General features: G+C 50.7%; 1 protein-coding gene across 2 annotated transcripts in view; it reads left to right on the top strand.

Moving 5' to 3' along the window:
• Positions 1-19,949, top strand: part of Atp2a3 (ATPase sarcoplasmic/endoplasmic reticulum Ca2+ transporting 3) — a 32,287-nt gene that overhangs the window by 9,113 nt on the left and 3,225 nt on the right. The window contains exons 2-21 of one of the 2 annotated variants that reach the window (XM_028787293.1): positions 243-260; positions 503-585; positions 2,053-2,157; positions 2,313-2,451; positions 2,728-2,808; positions 2,900-2,985; positions 4,790-5,254; positions 6,672-6,760; positions 6,907-7,009; positions 7,816-7,947; positions 8,246-8,371; positions 9,981-10,199; positions 10,296-10,631; positions 11,684-11,904; positions 12,600-12,802; positions 13,422-13,507; positions 18,087-18,220; positions 18,579-18,696; positions 19,091-19,208; positions 19,604-19,675. In XM_028787293.1, the coding sequence (XP_028643126.1) occupies positions 243-260; positions 503-585; positions 2,053-2,157; positions 2,313-2,451; positions 2,728-2,808; positions 2,900-2,985; positions 4,790-5,254; positions 6,672-6,760; positions 6,907-7,009; positions 7,816-7,947; positions 8,246-8,371; positions 9,981-10,199; positions 10,296-10,631; positions 11,684-11,904; positions 12,600-12,802; positions 13,422-13,507; positions 18,087-18,220; positions 18,579-18,696; positions 19,091-19,208; positions 19,604-19,675 (2,934 nt within the window). The remainder of the gene's footprint in view (positions 1-242; positions 261-502; positions 586-2,052; positions 2,158-2,312; positions 2,452-2,727; positions 2,809-2,899; positions 2,986-4,789; positions 5,255-6,671; positions 6,761-6,906; positions 7,010-7,815; positions 7,948-8,245; positions 8,372-9,980; positions 10,200-10,295; positions 10,632-11,683; positions 11,905-12,599; positions 12,803-13,421; positions 13,508-18,086; positions 18,221-18,578; positions 18,697-19,090; positions 19,209-19,603; positions 19,676-19,949) is intronic. The other variant, XM_028787294.1, reaches the window with a different exon arrangement.

The following is a 19,949-nucleotide window of genomic DNA, read 5'->3' as shown; positions in this document are numbered from 1 at the left end:
CCCCTTCTGGTCTCATCTTAAGGTGAGCCAGGCTGTACTAGACTACTTAAAGAGTGGGGTGGGTAAAGGGTATCCCTCGAGTTTGAACATCGATTCTGTAACCTCAGAGCTGAGAGGACACATGGGACACTATGGTGGGCCCAGTGGGCTCCACGGGAGGGGTTTCCAGATGCCAGAAGATCCTACTAGTAACCAGTCTTCTCCTGTTTCTTCCTGTTCCCGTGGCTGCCTGGATCCTGCAGAGCTCCCTACCGAGGAAGGTGAGCCATGGGCTGGGGAGGCTGCAGGCTCTGAAACCCCTGAGCTAGACACCTTCAGGCTTTGACACCCCATCCCAGAGAGATGTCTTGAATCCTCAGCCGAGCCTTTCAGGACTTCAGATTTTTTCCTCTGACTAACAAGGAGAAGGTCCCTAAAAGTCCCTAGTTGTAATGAGTGGAGAAGGTGATGGGGGTGGAGGGGAAATGACCAGGGACCGGGGTCTCACTCTCTCCTATTTCAGGGAAATCTCTGTGGGAGCTAGTGGTGGAGCAGTTTGAGGACCTCTTGGTGCGAATCCTGCTGCTGGCAGCCCTGGTTTCCTTTGTAAGTAACCCCTCCCTGCTATCCTGTGAGGTAGGTCCTGAAGGTTCTCAGAGCCATGGGCTAGCGACTCTCCTCTCAGTCGTGGACACTCCTCTGCTCTAAGCACTCCTCGTGCTCTCCTCTGAATTCCTCTAATCCATTTATGACTGACTGGTCAACCTCAGCACCCTTGACATTTGAATCAGATGCTTCTGGGTGGGGGTAGGGGTAGTCTGATATGCTAAGCATCCTGGTCCCCCAATCAGGTACCAGCATCATCTCCCAGTGATGTGTCAAATGTGTTTTCAGATTGCTAGATGTCTGTTTAAAGGCTCTTGGTCTCTTCTTGGGTTCTTCAAACAGTCTTTAGCCTCTGTCTTTGGCTTTTCTTTCTTTGTGCATTTCTCATTCTTGCTGTCTAGAGCCCTTCTGGACCACAGTCCCTGGGTTTAGAATTAGAGGTGGGGAGGGACACAGTGTCTTCCATGGCTGAGCACAAGGGCTAATGCCAGGTGGGCAGGTATGATTCCTGTTCCTGGGGAGGAGACCTCAGAGTGTGGAGCCCCATGGTACTGGCTGGGACTGCTTCTTCCTGTGCAGTGGTGGTGGCTGTCCTGGTCACTGTCTTTGTGAAAACTGGAACTCTTGCAAAAGAAAAACAAATACGGCGGGGCGGTGGTGGCGCACACCTTTAATCCCAGCACTTGGGAGGCAGAGGCAGGCGGATTTCTGAGTTCGAGGCCAGCCTGGTCTACAGAGTGAGTTTCAGGACAGCCAGGGCTACACAGAGAAACCCTGTCTCGGAAAAAAAAAAAAAAAACAACCAAAAAAATCAGTGCATGCAGATGTCTAAAATGAGTTCGAGGCCAGCCTGGTCTACAGAGTGAGTTTCAGGACAGCCAGGGCTACACAGAGAAACCCTGTCTCGGAAAAAAAAAAAAAAAAAAAAATCAGTGCATGCAGATGTCTAAAATGGCAAAGCTGAAGGGATGCCTCTACCCTTCAAAGAACAGACAGAAGTGTTGAGGGCTTTGAAGGGAGGTGACAAGTCCCTGGTTGGGCCTAGAGGTGGATGAGGGACTTGGCCTGAGTGTCATTAAGGCTTAGACTCTGTGGTGGGAATGATGTTCCTCTGACTGGAGGACCCTAAATGTGCACACTCATCAAAGTCATGAAGGCTTGTAAACAATTTCTGCTTGGAATATTTGGTTCTGACAGGAGTATCTGGAGTTGCCAATTGAAGACCATAATGAAAAGCAGAGAAGACAGGGAGGGGTCTCCAGCTGCCTCTGTCCCCTCAGAGGCTGGTTTGGGTGGGATGAGGGCTGTGTCCACCATATCTCTAAGGTGGGCATTCTTCTTCCACCAAGACCTTCGCTCCAAGGCCTGGATTCCCCAGGGGAATAGACAGAATTCTGAGACTAAAAGTCAAGGGGCTCATCTCAGGGGACCCCTAACATAGTCAGGCTGATGGCTCTGTCCCTGCAGGTCCTGGCCTGGTTCGAGGAGGGTGAAGAGACCACAACGGCCTTTGTGGAGCCCCTGGTCATCATGCTAATCCTTGTGGCCAATGCGATCGTGGGAGTGTGGCAGGTCGGAGGAGCTGGGGGTGGGCTGTCTCAGGGATCTCCCATCAGCTGGGTGGGCTTCCTACTTTCAGGTCGATCTTAGGCCCCAAAAGTTTCACTCTCAAGGGGAGACCTCCTCAGGCAGCAAAAGAAAACCACCTGCCTGCTTCTGTCCCGCAGGAACGCAATGCGGAGAGCGCCATTGAGGCCTTGAAGGAGTATGAGCCTGAAATGGGTAAGGTGATCCGCTCTGACCGAAAGGGTGTGCAGAGGATCCGAGCCAGGGACATTGTCCCTGGGGACATTGTGGAAGTGGCAGGTGAGTATGTCCAAGTCCTTCTCTTTCACTACACGACACCAGGGAGCCTTGTTTCTCTCTTTGCTTCCATCTTGAACTACAGAGGAGTGATGGTTAGGACTTCCCTAAACCCTGTTGGACAGATCCAGAGATTGTGGCCAGAGTAGCTGGGATCTGCCTGAAGGATCCTAGCTCAGGACTCCTCCTCTGGTCCTAGCCTTGCCTCTGGGAGCCTTCTTGGTTTTGCTGGGGCTAGGGTCCCAGACCACCCTCAGCCATGCCCTTCTCCCTGTGCAGTGGGAGACAAGGTACCTGCTGACCTCCGCCTCATCGAGATCAAGTCCACCACACTTCGAGTGGACCAGTCCATCCTGACAGGTGAGCCCCGAGGGCTCAGGTAAAGTGTGGGAGGGGCCAGGTGATGGGCTTGTCTCCAGGTGGGACTTCTCATATCTCATCCTGTAATCAGGGGAATCCGTGTCTGTGACCAAGCACACAGATCCCATTCCAGACCCCCGAGCCGTGAACCAGGACAAGAAGAACATGCTGTTTTCTGTAAGTTTTGGGGATGCTTGGGGCTCAGCCTAGAAAGTAAAAATAGTCCCATAGGAGCTGTGGTGGGATGGCTCAGCTGATAAAGATGCTTACTGCCAAGCTTGATCCCAGGGTTCACAGGTTGAAAGGAGATAACTGATTCCCACAAGTTGTTCCCCAACCTCCACACTCACATGGTGGCATATGCATGCTTACCTGCCTCACACATATACCAAAAACAAATTGTAATATATTTTTTTGTTTGTCACTTTTTAAAAATTTATTTTTATTTAGTTTTTTTAGAGTGTCTTACTGTACAGCTCTGTGTGTAGTGTGTATATGTATATATATATATGTGTGTGTGTGTGTGTATGTATGTACATTTATATGTATGTACACATATATGTATATACATACACATACACAAACACATATACATACACATATACACATATACACATATACACATATACACATATTGTTACCTAGAACTCCCCATGTAGACCAGTCTGGCCTCTAACTCAGAGATCCATCTGCCTCTGCCTCCTGAATGCTGGGATTAGAGGTGTGCACCACCATGCTTGGCACGTAATTTTTTTTCACATTTTTCAAAGTCCTATAGCAATGGATGTCTTGGTTATTGATAATACATGCAAATTTACAGTAATCATAATGCCTGTGTTTACTGAGACCTGCCTGCTTGGCATTCACCTAAGCCCTTTAAACTTGATAGTTTATTTAAGCCACATAACAAGCTTGAAATAAGGTTGTCTGTATCTTGTTATCTATATTACCCAGCAAGGAAACAGGCTGAGAGAGGTTAAGTCAGTTGCCTAAGGTCACAGTGAATGAGCAGCAGAGTTGAGCTGAGACATCCAGGTCTTGGGGATTTCTCTTTCCTGCTAGGACACTGTGCCTCCAGCTGGAGAGGGATAGTGCCATCAGTCATTTAATGGAAATGCTCCAGGCAGGAGAGGGTAACAGAAGTGACAGAGAGAGCTACAATTCAGCTAGACCATGCGCCAGCACACCAAGGCATAGGAGTCTGGGGAGCATGCTTGGAAGCGAACAGAATTGGAGAACACCACGGGTCCTCAGATCTTCTGCTGAGAGCCCTGCCTGAGTTCAGGGCAGATGAGCTGCTTTGAATGGGGAGGGAGGCACGGCGCACATGGAGGGGTCTGTGCCTTGCTGTGGGTCTTTGCTTTAGTTGTGGACAACTAGCAGGGTAAAGATGCGTTCGTTGCTCTGGGTGAAGGAAAGACAGGGTTACCTGCCTCTAACACCTGTGCTCTTACCATCTCCACATCCATCCAGAGGGGCAGCCCTTAAGGAGACTGCATCTTGGGCCTCTATGGGGCATTCTGAAGAACAGGACACTACAGTACAAGGCTACCTGTCCTCTACACTAGGAGTTGAATTTTTTGCCCAGGGCTTTGGGAATATGAGTGCCAAGCCTCAGGTTTTGTAGATTCTTCAGGAAGTATTTGTAAACTACTTTCCTGAGCTCATTGTCAGTCACTCTCCTTCCTGTGTGGCCATAGTGACTGCTTATGAGTCCTATTTCGATGGGTTATATGGATTGGGCTTGAGACATGTGGCTGATGTCAGTCCTGAAGCCTCCTTTGTGTCAGGCACTGTGTTAGGCACAGGGCATGTAGAGACCCTCTAAATCCTTGTCTTCACTGAACAACAATCCAATAAATACCAAACTATGTATGTCTAGAAAGACTGACCGCACAGAAGAGCCTGCTCCGGTTTGAAGTCAGGGATTCCAGGCCCTGGCCAGAGGCTAAGCAGCGCTTTCTTGTCCTTCTCTGGTCAGGGTACCAATATTGCATCAGGCAAAGCCCTGGGTGTGGCTGTGGCCACAGGTCTGCACACAGAGCTGGGCAAGATTAGGAGCCAGATGGCGGCTGTGGAGCCTGAGCGGACGCCACTGCAACGCAAGCTGGATGAATTTGGGAGGCAGCTGTCCCATGCCATCTCTGTGATCTGTGTGGCTGTGTGGGTCATCAACATCGGCCACTTTGCTGACCCTGCCCATGGTGGATCCTGGCTCCGTGGTGCAGTCTACTACTTCAAGATTGCCGTGGCCCTGGCTGTGGCTGCTATCCCCGAGGGCCTCCCAGCTGTCATCACTACATGCCTGGCACTGGGCACAAGACGGATGGCACGTAAGAATGCCATTGTGCGGAGCCTGCCTTCTGTGGAGACCCTGGGCTGCACCTCAGTCATCTGCTCTGACAAGACAGGGACACTTACCACCAATCAGATGTCTGTCTGCAGGGTGAGTGGCAGCTGGGGTGGGACCTGCTGGTGTTGGGTGATGTTGGGCTGCCTGACCTCTTTGGGGGGGGGTAAAGGATGGAGAATCTGTACTGTCTCCCAATCGGCAGTGGGTGGGGAGCAGCAGATGAGGTCTCCCATGTGTACACACTACATCAGTGCTTGTCTTGCTGTATGCCTGGGGCTCTGTGTCACTGCGATATCCCAGGCAGGTCACCTCCAGTCTTGGACCTTAGTCTTCTCATCTGAAACCTATATCTGAGCCCTGCCAGGTAACTACCTTAAGGATCCAAGAGAGAGTCAAGTGCAGTCCCCATGTCATTGGACCCAGGTTCTATCCTGCTCTGGCTTGTCTGTTCACCTGATGCCTGTCACCAGATAGGCTGGCTTCAGTGACCTGGGAAGGGCTATTGGGCAGCAATTATTTATTCCTGGGCACTTGATCCCACATCCCGGGTCCACTGTCCATGTGTTCAGGGATTCTGGCTAGAATTCCAAGGGGCAGAGGTCCATTCTAGCTCAGCAGCAAGAGCTGGGGAGATGGTGACATCTGTGGGTTTCACACATCCCAGGCCCTCGTCATGCCCCTTCTGCCTCTCCTCCCACTGTCTGCCTAGTAGGCCCTAGAAACTGGTTCAGGACTCCCGAGACCTTACAGCCCCATGGAAGGACACCAGAGCGTGACATAGGAGAGAGGCGTGGGCAAGATCTGCTGGCCCGTGTCCTCTGAGTAAATCCTAGCAGGATTTTACCTATTCAGTGTTCCTTGACTAAAATAAAGATCCGAGCATGGTATGGGAACTTGCCAGTGGCTGAGCATGCTGGGTAATGGATCCTGCTTGTTAGAAGACTGCCCCAGAACAGAGAGGACAAGGAAGAAGTGCCTTGGGGTGCTAGACTGGTCACTGGCTTAAGAATGAGCTGTGATAAATCGGTCTCAGCTGACTGATGGACCAGGAAATGGGCCGTCCCGATAGGAGAGAGTTGCAGGTAGGGACTGACTCTGAGAGTAGAGTCTGGAGTCACCTCTCGGTTGGAGGAAACTATCTCAGAGCAAGACTTTCTCCCTGTGTCACTGGTGGAGAAATGAGCCTTGAATGATTGGAAAGGGGCTGCACAAAGAGATGGACAAGCGCTCAGGTATCCTGCTCAACTGGGGACCTCTGGTGTTGGCAGCTGTCTCAGGCACTGGAAAATGGGCCAAAAAACCCTCAGGAGTCCCGAGCAAATGGGCGGTGAGAGCCAGGTGCTTCTGGGCAGAGAGCGTCTCGGGTGCCTAGCCTGGACCTTGGATTCACTTCTTCACTCTAGTGGAGAAGAAACTGCCTCAGATATCCTCCTCAGTCAAACTTTGTTTTAACTGATGGGAGAAAGATAAGCAGCCATTCATTAACCTGAGCCCACTTGTGTGCTTGTAGATGTTCGTGGTAGCTGAAGCAGAGGCAGGCACCTGTCGTTTGCATGAATTCACCATTTCGGGCACCATGTACACCCCAGAGGGCGAAGTGTGAGTGCGGAGTGAGGCGGTGATGGGATCAAGTGGGCAGAGCTACCAAAGCAGCCCTTAGGAGTGGTTTTTCTGGGGGCGGGGCCAATGCGGGCCATCACTCAGGGGCGGGGCCAGGCCCCGTGCTGACCTCTCACTCTCTGCAGGAGACAAGGAGAGCAGCCTGTGCGCTGTGGGCAGTTCGATGGACTTGTGGAGCTCGCAACCATCTGTGCCCTCTGCAATGATTCTGCCCTGGACTACAATGAGGTGGGCCCTCAACTCCTTTACATGACCTCCCCAGGTTCCATTTCTCAGCACAGACTTTTTTCCTTTGGCCAGAAAAAAAGTCTCATTATTTTGGGTTGGTGGTCTCAACTGCTTCAGTGGGCCACACTCCAGAAACATGATCACCCCTGCACACTTTCACTTCCAACCCTCCTCCTCATTCTGCTCAGATTGTTTCTGTATCCTTGCCCCCTAGGTCTCTTTAGGTAGGAGTGAGAGGCTGCCATGTAAGAGGCTGGAAGGCTGGGATGCTTTGGGAAGATATTGGGTGGTAGGCAGGACGAGAGTGGACTTTAAAGCAGAAAGCATAGCACAGGAAGGCTCATTCTGCAAAATCTAGATGTGACACACATTGAATGTCATTCGTGTGTCTGGAGCAGGGGAATGGAACATTTGAGAGGGTGCTCCTGCCTTCCAGGAACACTTAACTAGGCTAGGTTAGCTCCCATGCCAAGCCAAGGGCAAGCAGACAGCCACTGAAGGGTTTGTGCAGGGGACTGGTGTAGACATGTTATGTCTCCCAAAGATGCTCTGTGTAGACAGCAGCACAGAAGGTTCCAACACAGGAGCCGGGGGGGCCCTGTTTGGTGAGGGAGCAGCGTTGAGACTCAGCAAGAACCTGGAAGCCCTGTGTACAGATGTACTTATGTAATTCCCGTGCTTGGGAGGCTGAGGCTGGAGAGTCGGTTGTGAATCTGAGGCCATGCTGAGTACATAGTAAGACCCTATCTCAAAAATAAGTAAAGACAGCAGGGAGCCTTCACTTCCTGTGCACTGTGACCCTCCAGGCTAAGGGTGTGTATGAGAAGGTAGGAGAGGCCACAGAGACAGCCCTGACTTGCCTGGTAGAGAAGATGAACGTGTTTGACACAGACCTGAAAGGACTGTCGAGAGTGGAGCGTGCTGGCGCCTGCAACTCGGTGAGTAGAACAGGGCTTAGCCTTGGCTGCTTAGCCGGAGGTTCTGGGGTGTCTGGAAATGTGAAAGAGAAAGGCATAGATTTGGGGAGGCTTCAAGGGAGGATAGAGGACCTCAGGCACCTTGCAAGATGAGTCTGCGGAGAAGAGAGAGGAAAAGGCTGAATGTATATACAGGCTTCCGGTTGGGAAATGCACACATTTTGGGGGAGAAAGGTGGGGGCGTTGAATACCAGAGTCAGAGAGCAGTCAAGGGTTGCCAGCTCTGTCCTTTATGCCTTGACCTCCCTGGACCCTGCAGGTCATCAAACAGCTCATGCGGAAGGAGTTCACCCTGGAGTTCTCCCGGGACCGGAAGTCCATGTCTGTATACTGCACACCTACTCGTTCTGACCCCAAGTCCCAGGGCAGCAAGATGTTTGTGAAGGTGGGAGCCTGCCTGTGTGAGCTGGGGTTACTCCTTGGATTTGGGGAGTGGAGGGGGCAGGGAGAGGCAATCTGGTCTTCAGTCTCTAAAATACCCGAGGGAGTGTAGCTCAGTTGGTAGAGTGTTTGCCTAAAGTACAAGAGGCCATGAATTTGTTCCCCAGGACGATGTAAACCAAGTGTAGTGGTGTATGCTTATAATCTCAGCACCTGAGGAAGTGGAGAGAAGAGAGTTGGCAAGTTTGAGTTCATGAGCTTGGGCTACATGAGACCCTGTGTAAAAAAGAAAAGGAAAGGGAAGGAAAGGAGAACAGATAAAACAAACAAACAAACGAGGCCCCACAGAGTGCAGCCGTGGGGAGGTTCAAGGAGCTGTGAGGCCCATTGTCAATGTGATGGCTCCTGAGTGAGAGTGGCCAGCATCCCATGGGGAACTGAGGACAGCATCCAATGGTGAAGGGACCACAGACTTAGTTTTGGGTGGAGGGTTTCTGCCTTGTCACAGGACTCTGAGGTCATTGGTGCTCCTCTCCACAGAGAGGTACCCTGTGGGAATGACAGAGTTGCACTAGAATCTCTCAGAAGCCCTTTTGCTACAGACGGTTGTGGCAATCTGGTTGGTATGCCTGGTCTTTGGAAGCTGAGACCTGGGAAGGGAAGGGAGGTGATCTCATTCCAGTCTTCCGGGGCTACTTTCCAGCCTGACAGAGGGATTCCATCCTTAGCTTTGCCCTAATGAAGGTCCTAGTGCCTGTAAAAGGACAGAACTTCCATCCTGGGAACCCTAGTCATTTAGAGAAGGTAGCCCCTGGGTTTTTAGGCTAAGGGAGAGGAAGATGCTTCTGATGGGCTAGCCAGAAAGCAATCCTAGGCCCAGGTGAGGTCCAAGATGAGACCCTGATGAAACTGAGGAGTCAGTTACCCCTTCACCTTGCCAGGGTCACACCTGCCATACTGCATGTTCTCTTTCTTTCTTTCTTTCTTTCTTTCTTTCTTTCTTTCTTTTTTTTCCTTTTTTTTTTTTTTTTTTGGTTTTTCGAGACAGGGTTTCTCTGTGTAGTTCTAGTTCTGGCTGTCCTGGAACTCACTCTGTAGACCAGGCTGGCCTCAAACTCAGAAATCCGCCTGTCTCTGCCTCCCAAGTGCTGGGATTAAAGGCGTGTGCCACTACCGCCCGGTGCATGTTCTCTTTCAAGTGAGCTCAGCATGCCTCCCTGCTGCTGTGGGGCCCTTACAGAATGAGAATCCCATTGGTACCAGGCAAGCAGGGAGAGGCACAGGTCCCCATGGGAGATGCAGATCCCCCCCAGATCTGCAAATGTTGTAGTAAGCCTTCTCAGTTGTGGGCTGGTAGAGACAGGGGACCACCAGTGGTTGGGTGTGACCTTACCTGCACATCCGCTTAGGTTTTCTCATGGTGAGGCTCGCCAGGTTCCCTCTGTGAACTTACAAAGAATGGTTGGTTCTTCCCTTCTGTGTGCTGTCTTTGTCCGCAGTGGCTTGCAGTTTTTTGCAGGGAAGGCCAGGTCCTGGCTTGGCTGACTCCTCTCCTTCCCTCTGCAGGGAAGGCCAGGTCCTGGCTTGGCTGACTCCTCTCCTTCCCTCTGCAGGGAGCTCCTGAGAGTGTTATTGAACGCTGCAGCTCAGTCCGAGTGGGTAGCCGAACAGCCCCCCTGAGCACCACCTCCAGAGAGCATATCCTGGCCAAGATCCGGGACTGGGGCTCAGGCTCTGACACATTGCGCTGCTTAGCGTTGGCCACCAGGGACACGCCCCCAAGAAAAGAGGACATGCATCTGGATGACTGCAGCCAGTTTGTACAGTATGAGGTGGGTGCTGAGAGCCACATTCTTCTCTCAGTGGCTGGGCACGCAACAGGTCAAGGATAGACTCAGGTTGTGCTTGCCTCTGCCCCCTCCCCACAGACAGACCTGACCTTCGTGGGTTGTGTGGGCATGTTAGACCCACCGAGACCAGAGGTGGCTGCCTGTATCACACGCTGTTCCCGGGCGGGCATTCGAGTGGTCATGATCACAGGGGACAACAAAGGGACAGCTGTGGCCATCTGCCGCCGACTTGGCATCTTTGGGGACACAGAGGATGTGGTGGGCAAGGCCTACACAGGACGTGAATTTGATGACCTCAGCCCAGAGCAGCAGCGCCAGGCTTGCCGCACCGCCCGATGCTTTGCCCGTGTGGAGCCTGCACATAAGTCTCGCATCGTGGAGAACCTCCAGTCCTTTAATGAGATCACTGCCATGGTGAGGCTACAGGGGTAGAGCCCGGGAGCTGCTTACTGTGATGACAGCTGTAACCTAGTCTTGTTGTCAACCTTGACTCTGTCTGACCTTGATCGCCAACTGTTTTGCTCCATCACTTGCTTTACCACTGAGGTGAACCCCAGCCCTTTGAGCCTCCTATTGTTTACTTAATTCTGGTATGTGTTTTCGGGTTGACCTGGTCCAGAACTGACCGCTGACATTGGCTCTGATTCCCCTGTACTGTTCAGTCCTTTATGCTGACTTCAGTCTTGACCTGGTCTCCAATCTTGGCTTCCAAACTTGACGATGATGTCACTGATCATAAGGACAATGAGCTTGACTCCAACTCTACTTTGTGTTTTTACCTTCATCCTGAGTCTGTTGAGAACTTGTCCTTCACCTGGACTCTAGTGTGTATCTAGCCATTAGCTTGGGCCACGACTGTGACCTCATCCCTGGATTGACTTCAGCTTTTTCCCTAATCTCAGTCTGATGGTCTACTCCGTATCCAACCTGAGTTTCATGCCTGTCCTCAGTGGTGGTCCTCCTCATCCCTATCCCTGTCTCATCAACATCTTTAGACCTAGGCTTGATCTTGTCCAAGTTCACCCTAGCCCACATCATTTGCCTTCTCTAATATCATTTTCAAACTAATTTATAAGATCATGCCCTTCCTTCCTTCCTTCCTTCCTTCCTTCCTTCCTTCCTTCCTTCCTTCCTTCGTTTCTGTGTGTGCATGTATGTGTGGGGGCAGGGGCTGTTGGAGGGGACAGATCTCAGGACCCTCATTCTATCTCCGAGCCACATCTCCGGCCCTTTTTGCACTTTCATTCCAAGACAGGTCTCAAGCTGGTCTTGAACTTGTGATCCTCATGCATCTGTTTTGTGAGTGGCTGGGACTACAGGCTCACTCTCAAAGCTCATTCTTGACCCCACCATTTCTTCTGTCCATCTGTCTGAGTCCTTGGGGACATCCCCTAAAACTAGGATTGCTTAGGGTAAGAAGAAGTAGGCAAGTCTCTCAGGTGTGTCCTACCTGGCCCGGCCCACAGACTGGCGATGGGGTGAATGACGCACCGGCCCTGAAGAAGGCAGAGATCGGCATCGCCATGGGCTCGGGCACTGCCGTGGCCAAGTCAGCAGCAGAGATGGTGTTGTCTGATGACAACTTTGCCTCCATTGTGGCTGCAGTGGAGGAAGGTCGCGCCATCTACAACAACATGAAGCAATTCATCCGCTACCTCATCTCCTCCAATGTTGGCGAGGTTGTCTGGTGAGGCTCCATGCTCCTTCTTCCCAAGCTCCTGTACCCACCAACTCTGTCCCTGAGAGGGCCACCCCTGGATTGGGGTGGAATCCAGCATCCTTTACCATCCCCCCAGCTATGGTCTTCATTTTCATAGCTTCTACCATTGAGACTCGTAAGACTGGAGAAGCAACTTCACCGCAGGGCAACGGGGTGTCTACGTGTATGCATGCATTGATCTGTGTGTGTATGTAGAGTGTGTTCAGGTGAGAAGTCTATGCTTAGGAATGCGTGTGTACTCTAATGCACCATTGAGTATAAACACAAACAGGATGTATAGCAGAGAGTGTGCTATGTTCACGTTTCTGTTTGCATGGGAGAGACGCCTGTTGGACGTGGTGAGCTCACGTGTACTCAATGCATGTGGATTCTGCACCTTTGCACTTTGGGGCCAGCACATGGGTGATTGCTTGTGTTTATGTGATTGTATGACAGGTGTCAGTGTTTGCACATCTCTAATACTTGGGTATGTGGTACGCATACACACCCACCTGTCCTTTGTTAGGCCTAAAGGGCAGACGGCCTATTATACTCATGCCGCTCACTCTTGGGCTGTGGAGGGAGCTGCGGAGGGCCCCTCCTTCAGCCTGAGGTAGAACTGGAGCTGGACCTTCTAGTGGCAGCTGGCCTGCTTGGGCTAGAATCCGCGACTCTGGTTTTAGCATCTTCCTCACGGCAATTCTGGGCCTGCCCGAAGCCCTGATCCCCGTGCAGCTGCTCTGGGTGAACCTGGTGACAGATGGCTTACCTGCCACAGCCCTTGGCTTCAACCCACCAGATCTGGACATCATGGAGAAGCTGCCTCGGAACCCCCGTGAGGCTCTCATCAGTGGCTGGCTTTTTTTCCGCTACTTGGCTATTGGAGGTGAGCAGGGCTCCAGCCTTAGGAGCATCCGAGGTTTGCAGGCTGCAGATAATGCAACTCAGCCAACATCTGCTGACAGACTCTGTGGGCTCATGTGACTGAAAAGACTAGGCATAGGCTATGCCTGGATCCAGGCTGTGGTCTGGTCTATTAGCTTCTACCTTTTTCCCTTCAGATAGGGTCTCTCACTAACCTGGAGCTTGCCCTTTTTGGAGGGTGGGGTGGGGGAGGGTTAGGCTGACTGGCTAACAAGCTCCAGTGATCTTCCTGTTGATATCCCTACAAACCCATAGTCCTGGGGTTGCAGCACACATAGTCACATCTAGCCTTTTACATGGGTGATGGGAACCCAAACTCAGATCTTCAGTTGTACCCACCAAGTCATCTCCTGAGTCCTGGGAGACTTTAGGTTAATTTTTATAACAGCTGCAGGCCTGATTTTATTAGTAGAAATTGGACCAGTCACTATGCCTAAGGGGCCTACCATTGGCACAGGATAGATGTTAGCACACCATGGCTTAGGGAGGGAGAGGAAAATTCAAGGGATGGTTGGGAAGGGGACATGCATAGCCAAGAACCTCAACTGCCTACTACAGTATCTCCTCTTGTCCGCCCACAGTGTATGTAGGCCTGGCTACAGTGGCTGCTGCCACCTGGTGGTTCCTGTATGACACCGAGGGACCTCAAGTCACCTTCTATCAGCTGGTGAGCAAGTAGAGGCCAACAGGTGGGGCTACGAATTATGAAGTTGAGGGAGTTTCAGAGAGAGACTCAGCCTCTGTGACTGGGCTGCAGCTGTATTTTCCCATCTCCAGATGTGAACAGCATCCTCTGAGTAGCTTGGTGGGCCCTGGAAGCCCACAGGGCCCACACAGCTCAAGGAAATATTCCTCCCTGACAATCATTTAAGGGGGCCTAGGGCTATAACAATGCAGAAGTGTCTTACCTTTACTAAAGAACCCCGAAACACTGAGGGCCCAGAGGTGTGAGCCCTGAAATGGTGGGACTTCAGGATTTCAGGTCAAACAGAGAAGGTCAAAGATCAAAGGGAGAGAGCCATAAAATCCACATAGTGTTTCTCAGACGGGCCCACTGACCCCTAGAATCCCATGACTGGCAGATATCTACAACCACACAGTGCAGTGTAGAGCAGCCTTAGCTTGGTTCAGCTCTGGAAATAAGCTAAGCCCCTCTCTACTGCTGTCTGTCCTTCTGGCCCTTTGCTTGAAGCAGACATTACGGAACAATGCACAGGGGTTGCTGAGGGAGGTGTTGCCTTCCTTAGAGCATGCTAGCTGCATTACTGGAGAGAAGGCAGCCCTGGACCATGTTCTGGCACCCAGCAGCCCTCAAGCCCATGAGCCCATCCCTTCCAGCTCAGCACAGTACAGAGCACAGCCCCGCCTCCTTCAAAGGCTACTCTCTCCTTGTCCTCAGCCAGGGATCAGGTCATCCTTAGTCACTCCAGCACCTCTGGCTCCCATGGTAGCTTTGGACTGTGTCTCTACCCATCACTGTCTGCAGCTATCCTTTAGACCAGTGGTTCTCAACCTTCCTAATGCTGTGACCCTTTAATACAGCGACCTACATTATAGTGACCCCCAACCATAAAATTACTTTCTTTTTTTTTTTTTAAAGATTTATTTATTTTATTTATGAGTACACTGTAGCTATCTTCAGACACACCAGAAGAAGGCATCGAATCTCATTATGGAAGGTTGTGAGCCATCATGTGGTTGCTGGGATTTGAACTCAGGACCTCAAGAAGAGCAGTCAGTGCTCTTAACCACTGAGCCATTTCTCCAGCCCATAAAATTACTTTCATTGCTACTTCATAACTGTAATCTTGCTACTGTAATTGTAATATAAATATCTGATATGCAGATGGTCTTAGGCGATCCCTATGAAAGGGTCATTTGATGCCTCCCAGGGGGGTTGTAGCAACCCAGGGTTGAGAACAGCTGCTTTAGAACAAGGATCCCAACTCTCTAGGGATCTCCTTCCTCTCTTCTGAGATTCAACCCATAAATGCCATTTACCTCCTCTGAGATTCTCACAGGCCTTGTGCAAACACACAAGGCCCACACCAAGGCTGTCTCCCCACACTGATCTCTCTTTCACCTCATCTCAGATCCATTGTCTGCCTGGTCACTGAAGCTGACACCTAAGAGTCACATTAGACATCTCCTTAAGTCCCCAGTCAGCCTGATGGGATGTTTTCTCTCAGCAGTCCTTAGGGCCTTCCTTTTCTCACTCAGTCATCTGGTTGCGAAATGTCCATCAAACATCACTGTGGCCTGGGCACAAATTACTCAGTATGGAAGTGCTAGTCAGAGGGTCTCTACAAAGAGCTGGCAGTCTGAGGGATGGCCTGTGGAAGTGAGGACTCCTATTCAGGGTGGCAATTTCTTCAGTAGACTAAGAAATTTCCTTTAGGTTAAGAGTTCACTGGTGTTTCTGTGTGTCGGTGTTCTCTGTCTGTCTCTCTCTGTCTGTCTCTCTCTGTCTCTCTGTCTCTGTCTCTCTCTGTCTCTCTCTCTCTCTGTGTGTGTGTGTGTGTGTATGTTATTTGTTTATGTGGATAAATGTGCACATGTGTGCAGAGACCAGAGGCTGACACTGGGTGTCTTCCTTGATTACTCTCAACCTAATTTTTTGAGATAGAGTCTCTCACTGAACCTGGAACTCATACATTCATAGATGTTGCTAAGCTAGTTGGTCAGTGAGCCCCAGAGGCCTGCCTGTCACTGCCATCTTTCCAGCCTCAAGTTGTCAGATTTCAAGAGAGGGATCCTTGGTGATGCTTCCAAAAGGGAACACTCTGACTCATGACTTTTTATAAAGTTTTTAGTTTTTTTGTTTTTAAGTGTGTGTGTAGGGAGTGTTTTACTTGCTTGTGTGTCTGTGTACCATGTATCCTTGGTGCCTGCATAGGCCAGAAGAGGGAGGCAGGTTTCTGGAATTGTAGTTACAGTTATAAGCTGCCCTGTGGATGCTAGGAATCAAACCTAGAGCCTCTGGAAGAGTAGACAGGGCTCCTAACTACTAGGGTATCCCTCCAGCCTCCTGGTTTATGACTTCTTAGACCATTTCTACTTGAAACCTCTTCTCACGCATATAGGTATTAAAGTACATATACAAATCAATTACTTATTAATAGTAAATCATGAAGGAAATGTATTGTAAAACAATTCTGCCAACCGAGACCTTAATCCCAGCACCTAGGAGGCAGAGACAGGTTGATTTCTATGAGTTTGAGGCTAGTCTGGTCTACATAGCAAATTGCTATGTACACAGTAAGACCCAGTCTGAAACAAAATCAAAAGCAAGCAGGAGAGATGGCTCAGCAGTTAAAAATACTGGATGCTCTTATAGAGAGGACCTGGGTTAGATTCTCAGCAAATGTGTAACAGCTCACAACTGTCTATAACTCCAGTTTCAGGGGGATCTGATAACCTCTGAGGGTACCAGACACTCAAGTGGTACACAGACATATATGCAGGCAAAACACCTATACATATAAAATTATACACATACACACACACACACACATTAAAAACACACACACATACACACGTATTAAAAAAAAAAACAACAGGGCTGTAGAGATGGCTCAGTAGTTAAGAGCTCAGGCTGCTCTTAAAGAGAATCCAGGTTCAATTCCCAGCAGTTCACCATTTCCTATAACTGCAGTTCCAGTAGATCTGATACCTTCACACAGACATGCATACACCAATACACATAAAATAAAAATAAATAAATTATTTAAGAAATCAAAACCAACAATAATACCCAGTTCTCTGGTAGAGATCTAATTTCACCATTAGAGAGGAAAGTGAGGTGCGTGCTACTGAGCTGGAGGCGTTTGCTCTCCCTGTTTTTATATGGTCTAGTACCCAGGCCCAGGAAATGCTGTTGCCTAGTGTCGGCTGAGGCTCCACACTGATTAGCATAATCAGACAATCATGCCCACAGGCCAACCTGATCTACAGATTCCCTCACTGAGACTCTTTCTAGGTGACTCTAAATTGTGTCAAGTCAACAATTAAAAGGAACCACCACACCTCTCCAAAGTCATATGACCCCTTAAAGGATCCAACCCAGTTCAGAAGCTGGGCTGGGGTTGAGGGTGTAGCTCAGTTGGTAGAGTGTTTGCCTAACTCATATGACAGTCTGGGTTTAGTTCATGGTACTCAGTAAACTGGGTGTGGGGATGTAATCTCAGCTTGTAGGAGGGATCTAGCCAAGCCACAGTTGTCAATAGGGTTTCTTCTGTGCAGCAGCAGGGGCTCATGCACAGAGCCAGGGGTGCCTTTCTGTCCTGGGACAGATCTCTCTTGGAGAATTTATTTCTACAACACAATGCCTGCTACTAAGCCCTGACCTTAAAGATCTACAGTTACAGATTTAGTAAAATGGAACTCTGTGCAGGAGACCTGAGTGTACTGACAGCCATGAATGTTCACACTCGTCCCTATGGTGTGGGAGAGAACAAGTCAGAAGTTCTCCCAGACATCCTCAAACGTCTTAGTGTAGGAGATTCCGTGTGAGGCCAGTGAGCAAAAAGAAAGGTCCCTGGAGATGAAGGGTGGAAGGGGGACTTTCTTTATGGCACTGACAGCTCGTCAATTACAGAGAAGCATGCGTTAAGGCACCTGGCAATCATTCTCTATGGCATAAGCAGGGAACAGAGAGCCAGGTAGGAATAGAACCTTGCATGACGTCAGTGTCAATCGAAGAGGACCATGTAGGCTTTGTCTACTCCAGAGGCGAGGCCAGTCCTTTTTTTTTTTTTTTGGTTTTTCGAGACAGGGTTTCCCTGTGTAGCCCTGGCTGTCCTAGAACTCACTCTGTAGACCAGGCTGGCCTTGAACTCAGAAATCCGCCTGCATCTGCCTCCCAAGTGCTGGGATTAAAGGCGTGTGCCACCACCGCCCGGCTAGAGGCCAGTCCTATTTAGGCATAATTGTGTTGATTGAAATGCATAATTGCTTCATGTATTTACAAGGTCTCTTTTGATCACCTCCCCAACTTCTGCATTTCAGAGTCCCACAAGTCCCACCCTGGAACCTTCTCCAACCCCATGGCCTCCTAGTGCCTTCCCCAGCCTAACACCAGCTGCTCCCATGATCCACAAAATTCCCACTCAGGATAGTCACTCTCTGACCCCATCCCTTGCAGTGCTGTGCTCACTACTCATCCAAAGTTGTGGGGAGGCTTCCCTCTCCTCTGTCCAGCACCTCAGTAACAGGTGTTCTCCCGGATCCTATCACCTTATCCTCAGAGGAACTTCCTGAAGTGCTCTGAAGACAATCCACTGTTTGCTGGCATCGACTGCGAGGTCTTTGAGTCACGCTTCCCCACCACCATGGCCTTATCTGTGCTTGTGACCATTGAAATGTGCAATGCTCTCAACAGGTAGGCTGGGCCAAGGAGTCCAAGACAGACCGGGGTCTTAGGTCAAGAGAGACCAGAATTGGACTGAGATCCCAGCAGACTGAAGATTGAGGTCTCTGGACCAGAGGCCGATAATAAGTTCAGTGGGACCTAAATTTGGGATTCAGCAGAGAAAGGTCTAGGGTATGATGAAACGGAGGTCCAGGACTGAATCTGAGGGACAGAGAAAGTGGGCCCAAGCCCTGAGATGGGTGAATGGGATGTGCAGCAGAAGTATCCACCCTGGTTCTGCAGCCTAGGTAGAGAGGTGGTTACTGAGGTGGGTGGGCCCACCACGACCTGACATCCTGTCCTGAGTGAGTCCCTCTGCCTCCTGTAGCGTCTCAGAGAACCAGTCCCTGCTGCGCATGCCACCCTGGCTGAATCCTTGGCTGCTGGGGGCCGTGGTCATGTCCATGGCTCTGCATTTCCTCATCCTTCTGGTGCCACCTCTGCCTGTGAGTTACTGCCATGCCTCCTCCCTCCTTAGTTCCTTGGGTCACCGTCACCAAGTAGTCCTCGGATACTAGAGGTCCCAACTGAGTGCCTGGCCTTCTTAGGCCTCGGGCAGTAACGACAGTAGGGACAGATGTGTCTAGCCATCATTCCACGGATATTCCCACCTTCAGGATACAGAAAAGGTGGAGCCCTTTTGCTGAGGGGTCCACCTGGGCCAGAGTGGAAGTCAGGGAAGGACTGGGTGGGCAGGGGAATAGCTTCCTCTAGGAAACCCTGTAGGCAAAGGTATGAAGGAAGGGCTTCCAAGGACAAGCCCATGAAGAGCACACTGGAGTCCAGGTGAGTGACTACACAGCTGGCAGCCTGTAACCGGTCCTCCCTGCCCCCCACCAGCTCATTTTCCAGGTGACCCCACTGAGTGGTCGGCAGTGGGGGGTGGTGCTTCAGATGTCTCTGCCTGTCATCCTGCTCGATGAGGCCCTCAAATATCTGTCCAGGAACCACATGGATGGTAAGTGGGAGGTTCACCCCCTTCTGCTTCCTCACCAGCTACTTTCAGCCTGCCTCTGCCTCCAAACCTCTACTGCCCTGGATGCAGGGTGCACGGTTGAAGAGCTTTTTTTTTTTTTTTTAATCACTAAGTGGAGAACATAAAGGGTCCTGGTGGCTATGACCCAAGGACTTGCTGGGAGAGGTGTCTTGCACTGTGGGAGCCTTGACTGGGCCAAGTGGGAACACTGCTCAGGGCCACACTGCCTCAGCTCCCTCACTTAGCTGAACCCTCTCCCCCCACAAGCCCTCACTAACCCACCCTCACCTTGCCTTCCACACCCATATGTGGATAAGATGCTGCGGTAGTCCTAGCCTTGACCTCTGACCTCCCTGTACTGGCCTGTCTTTATCCAGGTGTTCTCGGGACATTTATGCAGGCTTGGAGTAGGCAACCACCGACTACTTCCAGGACCCGTACCACACTGGGTTGGCTTCCTGGGTGTCCTTTTAATGGGTGGGACAAAGGGGAGGATTTGTCTTCCAGGAGTGATGGACAGTGACAGGGTTAGGTCCAGAGAAGAAAGCTAGTGAGCTAGAGAGAAACCTGGGTTGGGCTCAACAACTAAGCTAAAACCTGCTTTGGGCATCTGGGACTTTGGGGGCCACTTCTAGCTGGAATGTGACCCCTGATCCAGGAAATAGTGGAGGCTATAAATAAATCCCATGCCTGTCATTCCATAAAGGCCCCCATACTCGCATG

This window comes from Grammomys surdaster, unplaced genomic scaffold (genome assembly GCF_004785775.1).
Source record: "Grammomys surdaster isolate TR1022 unplaced genomic scaffold, NIH_TR_1.0 125621, whole genome shotgun sequence".
NCBI lineage: Eukaryota > Metazoa > Chordata > Mammalia > Rodentia > Muridae > Grammomys > Grammomys surdaster.
The sequence above is the reverse complement of the archived record's forward strand: the minus strand, read 5'-3'. Positions and strand labels throughout refer to the sequence as shown.